Source organism: Gnatocerus cornutus, chromosome 1, assembly GCF_029298725.1.
Source record: "Gnatocerus cornutus isolate USDA-ARS CGAHR chromosome 1, icGnaCorn1.1, whole genome shotgun sequence".
NCBI lineage: Eukaryota > Metazoa > Arthropoda > Insecta > Coleoptera > Tenebrionidae > Gnatocerus > Gnatocerus cornutus.
In genome coordinates, this window is record NC_142233.1 from 34,448,424 (window position 1) to 34,462,065 (window position 13,642).

At 35.7% G+C, this 13,642-nt stretch overlaps 3 protein-coding genes across 7 annotated transcripts; all 3 read left to right on the forward strand.

The window, feature by feature from the left end:
* The first annotated feature begins 406 nt into the window (after window positions 1-406).
* LOC148182018 (uncharacterized) lies at window positions 407-2,680 on the forward strand. The gene is made up of 6 exons (XM_088032770.1): window positions 407-701; window positions 747-920; window positions 1,861-1,986; window positions 2,034-2,189; window positions 2,243-2,361; window positions 2,407-2,680. Exons 1-6 carry the CDS (start codon window positions 555-557, stop codon window positions 2,651-2,653), a joined length of 969 nt encoding a protein of 322 aa, XP_087888896.1. The 5' UTR covers window positions 407-554; the 3' UTR covers window positions 2,654-2,680.
* A 1,437-nt stretch (window positions 2,681-4,117) lies between these two features.
* LOC148182019 (uncharacterized) lies at window positions 4,118-4,615 on the forward strand. Its single transcript, XM_088032762.1, has 2 exons — window positions 4,118-4,161; window positions 4,214-4,615. Exon 2 carries the CDS (start codon window positions 4,214-4,216, stop codon window positions 4,514-4,516), a length of 303 nt encoding a protein of 100 aa, XP_087888888.1. The 5' UTR covers window positions 4,118-4,161; the 3' UTR covers window positions 4,517-4,615.
* A 57-nt stretch (window positions 4,616-4,672) lies between these two features.
* LOC148182020 (F-box/LRR-repeat protein 2) lies at window positions 4,673-12,833 on the forward strand. Of its 5 annotated transcripts, XM_088032730.1 has the most exons (9): window positions 4,693-4,800; window positions 7,944-7,989; window positions 8,196-8,345; window positions 8,448-8,645; window positions 8,689-9,150; window positions 9,206-9,397; window positions 9,446-9,547; window positions 12,467-12,679; window positions 12,726-12,833. In XM_088032730.1, the coding sequence occupies exons 1-9, from the start codon at window positions 4,778-4,780 to the stop codon at window positions 12,831-12,833; spliced, it is 1,494 nt and encodes a 497-aa protein (XP_087888856.1). In that variant the 5' UTR covers window positions 4,693-4,777. The 5 variants fall into 5 exon arrangements, with proteins under 5 accessions (XP_087888861.1, XP_087888867.1, XP_087888856.1 ...); XM_088032735.1 differs by lacking the exon at window positions 7,944-7,989 and having other exon boundaries at window positions 4,673-4,800; XM_088032753.1 differs by lacking the exon at window positions 7,944-7,989 and having other exon boundaries at window positions 4,710-4,800; window positions 8,257-8,345.
* Window positions 12,834-13,642: the final 809 nt, after the last annotated feature.

The following is a 13,642-nucleotide window of genomic DNA, read 5'->3' on the forward strand; positions in this document are numbered from 1 at the left end:
ATTTAAATTGTTTGTTTTGCGAATTTTTTTAAACATTTTCTATCATGAATAAAAATTGAAGAAATTTTTTGTGACCTTGGGTGGACATTTACTTTAACTAATTGTAGAAAAATTCTCTGCAGGAAAAATGAAGTTTAGAGTCTGCCAAATAAAATTCATGGCATCTAGAGATTTTCTTGGAATTTTTTTAGTTAGAATCTAGAGATCATTGAAATTTTGATCTGGCACTGGATGCAATGAACCATTTTATTTCCAGCACGCCCAGGAGAGTACGAAGAAATGTTACGCATTTGTAGTTTATTTCTATGTAAATATTGTTAAAACGTTCTACGTCAACTCCTTCAGGGTGGTTCATTTTTTTTGAAACGCAGTGTATTTAGTAAGAGAGTGGTACCTCGGCTCCCTCGGCTCCCTCGGCTCCCTTCACTTTCCCCCGACGTGGTGCTGTCATTGGTATCACTGGAAGCCTCCTTTTCCACCGAACTTTCAACACTAGCCATTGTACAAAAAAATCACACAAAAACCTACGCGTCACTAAAATGACTTAAATTCCGATGGTTCTCATGACAACGCCCATTTGTCTTGCTAAAATGGCTGTCTCCGTTCAAAATTGTGTCAACTTTCAAAATGCACCGAAAGCGCAAACTTCCACGGGGCGATATCATCGCTACATTCCGCAAGTTCCTCAAGAGTTCGACTGTGTAAGTGGCGTGTGGTGGAAAGTTGAACTTTAGAGGGTTTTGTAGAGGGTGAAGTCACCTGTTACCAAAGCACAACTTTATAAAGATCTCGTGATTAGGGATGAAGAGTTCAAGACGAATTATTTCGGGGATTATCCGACGAAGATTGTCTTGTCCAATCAGTGTGTTAGGCCTCCGGTTTGGAAGGGGGTGGAATATACGAGGACCGTGGAGGAAAAAGTAAGTTTTTTATTTATTTAGTTGGGCGTTTGAGTTCGGAGAAGACTTTCGATTTCTTTTCCTGGAAGTACAAGCGCTTTATCGATTCAACAAAGTTATTTCATGGACAAGACGAGTCGTTTTAATATGACAAAGTTTTCACTTTTCTCCTTTAAATTCCTCAAGTTCAAAGATCAGACATTTAACCCTTTAACTGTTATAAACGTATACCTATATATGGGGTATTCCATACCAAATCGACCACTTTTAACCCCGGCCCTTTTCGATTCGGCTGAAAGTTTTTCGTCTTTTTCTACCCGATGAAAAACAGTTTTTAGAATTTTTTCAAATTGTTTTACCTAATTCCAAAAAAGTTATGAATTCTTCTAAAATATGTTTTTTTTATTTTCAAATAGCTATAACTTTTTCATAAAATAACTTATTGGGACGTTTTTTTATCAAAATTTTTGTTTTGAAATGTAATTTTTAGACAAAAATACAAAAATAAATTAAGACGATAAACTCAATAAAATTTTCGTCTTTTTTGAGAAAAAACGCTATTTTCTCGAAGTTTTCCATTTTTATTTTTTATTTTATTTTCTCAAAAAAAAAAACTTCAATTAATTTTAGGGCTGAATAAAGAAAAGCATGCTTATTTCAAAATGTGAAAAAAACAAAAGAAAGCAGCAACAAACTAAAATACTCAAAATAAGCATAATGATTAGGCAAACAACTTTTCAAATAAAAAAGTTGCAGCCATTATTTGATACTTTTGTTACACACTGTATACGTTTACAACAGCTAAAGGGTTAATTGAAAGGTGGTTAAAAATGGAGAATGCGCCGCCACTTCTTTAATCTTTATTTACTTCGCGCCCTGCTTAGGCACAACATTCTAATGAAAAATTCATTTCCACTGAACCTTAACTGAATAAATTTATGATTTTTTATTTTTATTTCAGTTACGCTCGGATCCCCCGGCTCCGATCGCGTTTCGCCTTTCGGAAATGAAAGATTCGCACAGAATAATTTACATAAAACCTCAATACGATGAAGTCAGAGCTCCCTGTAACTTAGCGAAATGCCACGTGGGTTGAAACTACTAATTTTCGTCACACTGAGAAGTTTTCTTTAGGTTGTGAAATTAGGCAGCGAGCAGCAGCCTGGAATCCAGGCAAACTTCCGGAGTTTTTGGAAGTGGAACGATCCGTACCTGACTAACTACAAGTCCGATTATGTTCCGTACGATATGAGCAACGTTCTATCGGAAAAAACCCTAACTTTCCAGAACGTAAAACCCCAATTTTTCGTAATTACAAAAAACCACCTCGTTGCTTTTTCCAGAGACGAGATTTCAACATCGATGTCTCCTCAGGGAACAAAACAATGTTCGATAAACAAGTCTTTAAGAATGTTCTCCCAATGAGACTTCTCACACGAGCACAGGACCGTGTTCCCAATTTGTGAGTTCCGAGAATCCCAAACTCAAACCTGAAGATTTGTTTCAGCGGGATGCAGTCCGAGTACCAGGACCAGTACCTCAATCAAACGTTTTCTTACTTGTATCCATACCTGGAAGATCGTTGTACGATTTTCGATGACTCATTACCTCCGGCGAGTCGATGGCAGAGTCTAGCACCGCCTGGAATGTACTGTTCTGAGTATTGCAACATCGGGGGTTTGCCAGTTCGGAGAACTGTGGATGTGGCTGCAGCCCCGAGAGAGATCAAGCGGACGGAGGGTTGTTGTAGCTAAAATTTGGTTTTGCTAGTTTGGGTTTGAACAGTGGGCATTTAACCTTGAAGGAACAAAGAACCGCAATAAAATTCCGATGAATCATAAAATGAATCGATTCTTTATTAATTTGTAACCCATTTATATCTCATACAAAGTGAATGTTACCAATAAGTGTCGTTTGCATGTTTGCAAAGTCCGTTCCTCCATTGTCGAGGCCTAAATGGTCAATAGAGATAAATAGGGGAAGAGCACCGAATATTGGATACTTTTAAAAAAATTATATTAAAAATACTAGCTTTTAAATTGAATCAATTAAGTTATTATTTATATTGAGTTTGAGATGTTTACTTTATGATCTTTACGTTTAAATTACAAAAAAATATACGATTTTTATTTTATCGGCAGATATTTATTTTCATTATTTGTTTCAAAGGTTTAATTGTATTTTAATGAATAAGTAATTGAAAATTAGCCGTAATAATTAATAAAAATCCTTCAATACAAGGTGTTTCAGTTACGGTTTTGTGTCCAAATTTTTGTTTTTTAGGTTTCAAACCACAATTAGAACTGTTTTTTTCTCAAAATTTACTTTACTCTATGGTTGAGGTTGAGGACTACAAATGTCAGTTGAACAATCTATACCCACATTTATAAAGAGCGGCAAATTTCTTTGACATTTCATAGCCACCCTTGATGCTAGAAACATTTATTAACACCTTGTTTAACATTCATTTACATGGTTACTTAATTCTGGATATTTAATATTAAGGGCACCAAAGTATCCAATATTAGGGATTTGCATACTTTCGGAAAGAAAAATCAGGTATTCATTATGCCAGATTCAGATTATTGATTTTTATTGATTTTTTTACTATAAAACAAACATTAAATATGATTTACTTACCCAATAACTCAAATTTAATAATAAATAATTATTTAACTCGCGCAAACAAAATATTCAATTTAGCACAAAATACGTTTGTGTTATTATTTTCGAGATACAGTAGAACCTCGATTATTCGGATTAATTGTTGCAGAGGTCATGCGGATAATCGAAAATCTGGATAATAAAATATATGGAAAAAAAACAGTAAATCGGTGATCTGGATAATCGAGGTTCTAGTGTATTGAAAAACTGACACGTGCGAGGAGTCTATGACCTGAAATCTTAATGGCTCGCTTTTCCAAACTGAGTTAGGGTGGTATCCAATATTAGGCAACCATTCGGTGTTCTTCCCCTATCACTGATAATGTCGCAACTTTTTATTCGACAAGCTTTTGTTGAATGTTGTCGTTTTTCCCAGAGTTGCACTCAGTTTCACACAAATGAGTCGGGAATAGTTGGATCGTTGCGACATGACCAGTTCCCAGTAGAGCATACAAATGGTATTCTTGTTATATTCGTCCTATTTCAATTGTTGCTGGGAGCAGTTTTCAGAGAATGAATGCGAATGTGAATTTTTACAGGAAACTGGCATCTAGATTAAAACTAAAAGGGGCGTCGAAGCAGGCTGTGGAATCTGCTGGTGACACTGCAATTTAAATTTTTTATATTAATTGTTATTTTTAATATTCCAGATGTTTTTATTTATTTTTGAAACGAAGAATTTTATTCCTTTGTCCGGTAATTGCAGTAATTTGGTGTGTCGCTCGAGGCGGATGACCTTTGACACGAGCAAAGGGATTAGAAAAAGAATGGCCAGAAGAGGCGCATGTAAAAATAAAGGCCAGGAGCAGCAGAACAGGTGCACATGCAATCTCGTCGATCGTGTGTTTTATGTCCACCGGATCGATATCGTTGGTGGGTGTTGTGTCGGCGGCGTCGTCGAAAATCCTGCCGTCGCGACGCCGCTCCCGCTCCGTTTCTGGGGGCAAAGCTGATGGTTCTTTGTGTCCGTCGACCTCTGGTGGTGGCAGTCTCGCCGTCCCGCGAACCACTCGGCTTGTTTTTGTTTTGATCGTGCCGGTTTCGATGGTGGGGGCCATAAACAAATCCGAGGATTCTCATTCGTCGCGGAGTGCTCTAGCCAAGGACGATTGTATTAGCAGTCCCGCAACAGTGCTCCTCGAGTGCACGTTCTGTGAGTTGGCCCCAGCGAAAAGACAGCTTTTGCGGACTTTTCGCCAGCAGGAATATGATTTATGCGGGTAGGAACAAGCTTGAGGTATGTTGGACATTGGTCATTCTTCGCGAGCCGATCTAGATAGAATTTTTGCTTTGTTTTTATTGACGTTCCATTGTTTGATGTAAATCAGCTGATTGTGTAAACGTCAACTTTGGTATTGAGTTTTCATTTTTTTATGACATAGCATGGGCACGACGTTTAGTTGCGTTTTTTATTTTTTATTTTGCTACTTTTCTATTATTTGCATCGCTAGTTGTTTATTTTTCTTCTCTTTGTTCACGAATTCGTTCCTACTACTCATTGCAAACATGTCCGCCGTTTAATGACATTTCTCAAATTCTACGTCTTAAAATTCTACCATTATCAATCATTCATTACATCCCTCATATTGTCATCTCTTATCAACACATTCATTACGATGCACGTCATTTAAATACGTCGACATTTTTCTCTCCTTGCTTCGACGATACGTTTTATTTTTGGACCAACAGAACTACGAATCTATGCAAAATTTACTTAACGTCCAACCATAATTTACGACACCTCATGTAGATTTATTCAAAATTATTTCTGCATGAAGGCATTGTTACATTCGCTCGATTTTTAATTACACAGGAAAAAAGTTTATTTGGGTTCAATGTTTTATCAATGCCAATTGAAAGATAACACTATCAGTTGACATCAATTTTTTATTAATACATTGAGGCAATAACTGACGAGGCCTTGGAATCTCAAATGTGTTGGTAGCCCTGTCTAGGGTCATTTTGACAGAACATTGACACGGAGTTGTCACGTGCACACAGGATTATCACTTTATCGACTAAAGGCAGAGAATTTAAAATGCGGGTCTGTGATTCGTCGTCAATTTTTTAAATTCCGGGTTATCAAACAAGAACTGTCGCATTTGACAGATTGTTGCCAAATTGTAGGAGCATCAGCAATAAATTTGTTTTTCTATTTTTTCAGTGCATATTTACAGGTAGTTTATTATATTTTTATGTTTTTTGTCATTATATTTTGCGATAAAAAACTTGTCAGTTGCTTGTGTTAATCAAAATTGACGCGTATTCATTACAGGTATCTAACTTATCCACTTCAAATTCGTCTGAATTCTAAAATTGGTGAATTCTCTGCAGGAAAATTTACCCGATTTACAAAGGACCAATTTTAGAAATCTGCAAGATTTGAATAAAATAAGTTAAAAACCGGTAGTGGATACATGTTAATTTTGATTAATTGATGGCGCCACAACTAAATGTCAAGTTTTTAAGTAAAAAAACAGTCGCGACTCATGTATATAATAATTTTATTGACATTTTGAAAATTTGAGTGTAGTCTATGTATTACTGTCAATTTGACTTTCAGTCACTACTGTCAAAAATTACAGAAATAATGAAATTCATAAAGAATTCTTTAACTTTATGTCAGTTAAATGACTGATGTCCAAAATGATTAAGTCACGACTGTATTTGTACTTAAATGAAATGTACTTGAATGAAATAAGTTAAAAACCAGTAGTGGATACATTATTGATTGATTAATAGATGGCACCACAACCAAATGTCAAGTTTTTAAGTAAAAAACAGTCGCGACTAAATCATTTTGGACATAGTTTTATTGATATTTTGGAAATTTGAGTGTAGTTTATGCATTACTGTCAATTTGACGTGCAAATTAAGTCAAAACTGTCAAAAATGACCGAAATAATGAAATAATATAATTCATAAAGGATTTTTTAGGCGACTTAAACTGAAAATGAAATTTTTAAGCCTTAAAAGCGGCCTAAAAGTGAGTCTTTTCTGGCCGCAAACATTTTCAGCCGATCTATGGTGGCGCCATCTATCCATAGTTTTGCATATTACATCAAGATACCAATATTACCCTCAATTTTATAATTATTTGGGTAAAATGAAATCGACAAACTGCTGTAAACTACAACAAAGACGTGTTGAATTATTGAAAATGAACATGTCTAGCAGTGCTGCTGCAACAACATTAAAAAGCACATCAAATCTAATTGTGAAGCTACACATGCCGAGACTGCAATTGTAAATAAAAAAAATATGAACTTTTCAGAAGGATTCATAAATGTTTACAATTATTCAGTTGTTATAATTGATTAAATCAATAAATCATAAATAAAAATTAATTAACTTGCAAATTTAATGATGTCGCCTAAAAAATCTTGTGTATCACGGCCAAAAAGTGCCATTTTGCCCTAGCCTTCTTTCTTAATTAAAAAAAGGCTCGGCCAAAAAAGAAACACTTTTTGGCCTTGGTACACAAATAGCTATTTTACATTTATGTTAATCAAATGACTGATGTGCAAAATGATTTGGCGTTGACTGTCAGTTCTTGTTTGACATTTCACAGGAGTTTTAAAAAACGCTCTACCAAATAATCATAGAGCTGCATTTTAAATTTGACCCCTCCGAAAATTCTCTGCAGAAAAAATGTTTAAATAAAAAAGATTGTTTTTGGCTAGGAATTAGATAAAGGATCCATTGTTAATTAATACAATTAGTGCTATCGGTCAAATTATAACAAACAATAATTATAAGAGGCAGTCACCTCTCAATTATATCGCTTTTTTTATTCTCACGGTTGAGTTAAAGTCGAGACATTTTACATCAAGCTCTGAGCAGAACTGTACGCTTTATGACTGTGGCAACCTTGGTCTATTATGAACAATAATTTCGCATTCCGGAGGCTTCGGAATTGGAAATATGTTGGTAGGACCGATTTGTTACGACGTTTCGAGATAAAAGGCGTCATTGCAACACTGCTACCAACCTGCTAATAATAAATTATTACTCAAAAGCCTGATAAGCAGAATTTCTTTGTATGATTTATTGAATAATGTCAATTAACAGCATGATTAGCGGTTTGACTGATAATTCGAACGTCTGCAGTTCAAGGTGGAGATGTTTCTGAAACGTTCACCCACTTGTGTTATCAAACTTTAATTTCAAATGTTTGTTAGTCGCGTGCAATATTTGCCCCTTATCGTTTCCGGCCAAATATTAAATATTAATTTGAAAAATCTGTCGACAAAAGTGATTCCGCCTTTGTTTTTGGGGCGAAAATTGGTCTGGCGTCTCGTAAAAACTTAGCAAAATTGTCGTATCGACCATCTCATCTCATTGGCGAAATTGTGTCTTTAATAAAGTGCGTTATTTCAGGGGATTTAGCGATCTGATTTGGCTGGGGGAGCAGAAATTATTTAATGTAAGAAAACGATGGCTCTCACGAGTACTGTAAGGTAACACGTAGCATTTTAAATATCGTCCACACCAAATTGGGGAGGTAACTTGTCAAAGCGTTGAATTAAGTTAAAGGAACAGTTTTGTTTTGTACACGACGGCACAATGCAATTATATTTCTAGATTTTCTTTGGTTTAAGTTCTTTTGAATGTTTTTATTTTGCATGTTAGTCTGCTCGCACAACACGTGAAGAAGGACATAATGAACTAAGTGCAACTGTTTCTAATCTAGCACGCCGTTGGTGGCGAAGTAAAAAACATTCTAAAGGGTCTAATAAAGAAACCAATTCACTAATGGCTGTAGATACGATGAAACAACAGGTTTGTAACGTGTATGTATGTGAATTTGCATGTTTCGTAGAATTAGAACGAGTGTCTTAATCCCCCCCTGTGGTTCCTCCGACTGAACAGATCTTCTTGTAGTTAACAAAGGTGCTATCCGACGATGAGGCCCTCATCAATAAAAAATTGCCAAAAGAGCTTCTCCTCCGGATATTTTCCTACATAGACGTAGTGTCTTTGTGCCGTTGCGCCCAAGTCTCCAAAGCATGGAACGTGTTAGCTTTGGACGGGTCAAACTGGCAACGAATCGACCTCTTCGACTTCCAGAAAGACGTCGAGGTAACACCGAACTCTCCCCTTCTGTTCTAACCGCCTTCTTCAGGGTCCCATCATAGAAAACATCTCTCGAAGATGCGGCGGCTTCCTCCGCCAACTCTCCTTGAGAGGATGCCAGTCCATCGCGGACGGCTCAATGAAGACTCTAGCTCAATTGTGTCCAAACGTGGAAGATCTAAATCTCAACGGCTGCAAGAAATTGACCGATGCGTCGTGCATCGCGTTCTCGAAACATTGTTCCAAACTGCAAAAACTTAACTTGGACAGTTGTTCGGCCATTACAGACAACTCGCTGAAAGCTTTAAGCGACGGCTGCCCCAATTTAACTCACATTAATATTAGTTGGTGCAGCAACATCACGGAAAATGGAGTCGAAGCTCTGGCGCGAGGGTGTAGAAAACTCAAAAGTTTCATCAGTAAAGGGTGCAAACAGATTACTTCAAGGGCTGTTATTTGTTTAGCGCGGTTTTGCGATCAATTAGAAGTTGTTAATTTACTGGGGTGTAGCGTAAGTGGAGGTTTTGTGGTGGCGTGTAATGTGTAATGAAACTCTTTTTTTTTAGAATATAAGAGACGAAGCGGTCCTAGCGCTGGCGGAAAAGTGCCCGAAACTGCACTATTTGTGTCTTTCAGGCTGCTCGGCGTTGACCGACGCTTCTCTTATAGCGCTGGCTCAGAAATGTCACTTCTTGTCCACGCTGGAAGTCGCTGGGTGCTCTCAGTTCACCGACGCGGCATTCCAAGCTCTTGCCAGAGTAAGAATTAAGATTAAGATAAATTTGTGCTAACCCCCTTGTCCCTAGAGCTGCCGATATTTAGAGAAGATGGACTTGGACGAGTGTATTTTGATCACGGACAACACGCTGATCCACTTGGCTATGGGGTGCCCCCGAATTGAATATTTAGTAAGTGTGCACAGTTCGAAAAAAATTGTTCATGGAAACGAAAATCAACCATGTATTCATTGTAAGAATGTATTTTTTTTCAAAAAAAATCAAATTTTAAATAATCGTAGGTTGAATTACTTTTATTTTAAAAAAATATGAAAATTTATGTATCAATATTTGAATTTTCCTTATTTTTTAAACTTTTGATGGCTAGCGTTTAAAATTCTATAATCGACAACGGTATGCTTGCTATGAAAAGCAGAGATGAAAAGTATTTATGTCATACAACTCTAAAACCAAGGCAGATTGATAAAAAATTGCAAAACCGTGGTTATCAAAATGTCGTAACTATACAGGGTCCGGCAACACTTGTGTCCACCCCCAAAATCGTCTTTAATTTTAAAGTTACAATTTTGAAAATTTGCATACGCTTTTAGTTGACAAATCTCTAGAAGCTGACGCAAAAATTTGTTTTTTATCACAGTTTGTTTGGCGTCGCAACGACTAAGAAGTATAATTTTTAGCGATTTTTGAGTTCTTGCGGAAATATTCGCGATTTAATTTTTTTTTCAACATAACTATGATACAAATATTTGAGTTTTTATTTTAAATCTAATGCAAATTGTGTTTAAAATTTGCGAAAAAAACGCTGTTTTATCAAGTTAGATTTCAAAATTCTGACAGCGCAGTGGCAAACTACGTTTACACCAAAATTTCACAAGTCACTTCATTCACTCTTATAAAGGTTAATTTTGATTAACACGGGCATGTTGCACTTTATGGACACCAGAAATCGTTAATTTACATCGACAAAGTGACAATTTCACCAATTAAGACTTTTGTTACAATCTAAAGCGAGCCAAAGGATAGATGTCATTTGTGACACAAGATGTTGACAGATGGGTGTAAACGTAGTTCCCAATTTTGACGTAATGAAATTGGAAACTAACTTGATAAAACCACATTTTTTTCTCAAATTTTGAAGACAATTTGCATTGAATCTAAAATAACAGTTGACATATTTTTTACACATTTATATTGAAAAAAAATTAAATTAGGGGTTGATATCACAAACTCTCACAATTAACTAAAAATTACATTTTTAAGGCGTCGCGACGCCAAAACTATCAGTGATAAAAAACAAATTTTTGCGTCAGTTTCTAGAGCTTTGTCAATTGTGAGCGTATGCAAATTTTCAAAATTTTATCTTTAAAATTAAAGACGATTTTGGGGGTGGACACAAGTGTTGCCGGACCCTGTATAGTTTTAAATAATTTTGGTAATTTTAGTGCTGCGGCCATGAAATTTTGGTGAACATACAACTTTTGAGCCGCAATTGGCTCTACCAAATTGCAAAACTGTAGAGCAAAAGACCCAAAAATTTTAGAAATTGTGAAGGCGGAGCAAAAAATTTAGACACCCTTTGTTTGACACCCTTTCAATGTTTTTATAATTTCAGTACATCGGCTACATCGGCTACGGAAAAGTCTAGAACCGAAGACACTGGGGTCGATTTCAAGTGTGACTTACAGCGTTACTGCAAATCTCATTCGCAACATAGCAACCCCAATCACATTGCTCATACCTTGGCAACGATTGCAAATTTGCGTTAACGCAGTGACTTGAAATCGACCCGACAGACTTTAAAAATTTTATTTTAAAAACGAAGCCAAAATTTCCGATATCCACCATTAAAATTTCGGTAATTTTATTACTTCAACATGAAATTTGGGAAAACTACTACTTTTGACTTGTGTATTCATTCTACTAAATTGCAAAATTGTGTTGCAAAAAACATAATATTTGGAAATTTGAATTTTCAAGAGGAAGCGAAATGTTCTGACATCCACCACTAAAATTCGTAATTTTAGTAATTTTTGTGTGACAGCTATAAAAATTGGGAAATTTTCTACTTTTCACTCGTATATTAACTTTAGCAAACTGAAAAATTTTTGAGAAAAATGCGCACATTCTAGAAATTTTAACTATGTACACTACCCAGCAAAATTAACGCAAAATCGGTCTATTAATGTTAAAAATGGCTTTAAAAAATTTGTTGACGATTCACACCAACTTACGATTACTTTAATTTGATAGAACATTTATAGGACAATCCAAAATTGCATATTAAAATTTTGCATTCAGAACTAAACAGTTTCATTAACTGATTTAACACAAATATGACAAAAATTCGTTAAGTAAGAAGTCAGAAATGGCTTTATGCCACGAAGAATACTGACTGTTATCAGTATTCGAAGAAGTAAAACACTCTTTCGAGGGCAACTCGATCCTTAATCGCTATCATTACACAACTTGTTGGTTAAATAACTTTTCCGGCGATCGTTTGTTTTTAGGTACTATTAATTCATGATTTGTCGGTTGAAATTATGCTTTAAATTAATTAATGAATGATTTAATGTGTTAATTATAGGCAACCAATTACACACGCAATTCGATATTACTCACTCACTACGTTCGTGCCAGTTAAAATCGCTCAATTATTAATCGCTTTCATTAACCAACTTGTTTGTTAAATAGCTAATAAAATGCATATAGATATTACAAAAAATAAATTTTTAAAGATAATTTTGCGGCGCGGTGTAGTTACACTATTTTGCCAACCACGTTATTGGATTTTTTTTACCCAGTTGTCTTGGTTTTAGAGTTGTATGACATAAATGCTTTTCTCAGCAAATATTTTGTTGTCGATAATAGAATTTTAACTAGTTAAATCATCAAAAATAAAAAAAATTAAAAAGTGCAATTATTGAAACATAAATTTTCAAAATGTAATTAGTTCAACCTACGATGGTTTAAAATTTGCCTTCTTTTGAAAGAGAGGGTGTTCTAGAACACATTGTTGGTTTTCGTTTTCATGAGCAATTTTCTTCGAATAAAATTTTCTTCCGGCGAACCGTGGTCATCCTATCATTTCAGACTCTTTCCCACTGCGAATTGATCACCGACGAAGGCATCCGCCACTTATCTATGTCTCCATGTGCCGCAGAAAATCTCACAGTTTTAGAATTAGATAATTGCCCCCTTGTTACCGACGCTTCATTAGAACATCTAATATCATGCCATAACTTACAACGAGTAGAATTATACGATTGTCAACTCATCACCAGAGTCGGAATTAGGAGATTAAGAGTAAGTTTAACGAGAGGAAACCCGCGGATTTATGGGGTATTTTCAGAGCCATTTGCCCAACATTAAAGTTCACGCTTATTTTGCACCAGTGACGCCGCCACCATCCGCTGGAGGCTCCCGACAGAGGTATTGTAGGTGCTGCGTGATTCTATGAGAAAATGACCCCCTTGGCTCCAATGATATGCCACCGTCATAATGCTATGTGTTCAGCACGCGCTTCACGTGAAATTTAATACGTATTCACACGGAACTCTTACCAGACAATTGCGCAGTTTTAAAGGCTTTAGACGTGAATTTATGACGCATTTTTTGAAATTATTTCGACGCTTCTCCGTTTCTTTACGCGATTGTTGCGTAAGACTCCCTGAAAATGGTTAAAAACGTTGAAATTAGCTCGTATGGAAGTGTGTATTGTGCTCAAACAACGTTTTTAGTGCATTTCATCTATTGGGGCCATTGTGGGGCAATTCTACAAGAACTTGTATATTTCTCATTTCTCATTGTTTTAACTAAATTATTGTTAGTTTTAATATTATTTATACATAATATTGGGTGCTATTAGTATAATGTTACGTTATAAATGCGAGGTGGTGCTGTAAACTAGTGAGAGCATTTAAGTTCAAGTTTCAGAAAGTTGGTTTCTTTAAGTTTTTGGGCGCGACAGCACGTCTCGCATTCACGAGATTTTAACTATTTGTTGAGGTTACAGAATTGTGTGATCTTTATTTTAAATTATTTTCAAAGTTATAGTATTTAACGGTAATGGAAAATTGCAAATATAGTCAAAGCATTTCTAAATATTATATAGACGTCTTTAGTATCTGTAATGTTCAATATCACCACTTAAGCTGACGGATTTTCGGTGTTTCGTCGTACTTGATCGCCAAGTACGCCGGAGGTGCCAGTTTTTTATCCCAGTTTTCTTTCAATTTTTATTGGTACGCCTCAAATTGCCTGTGATAA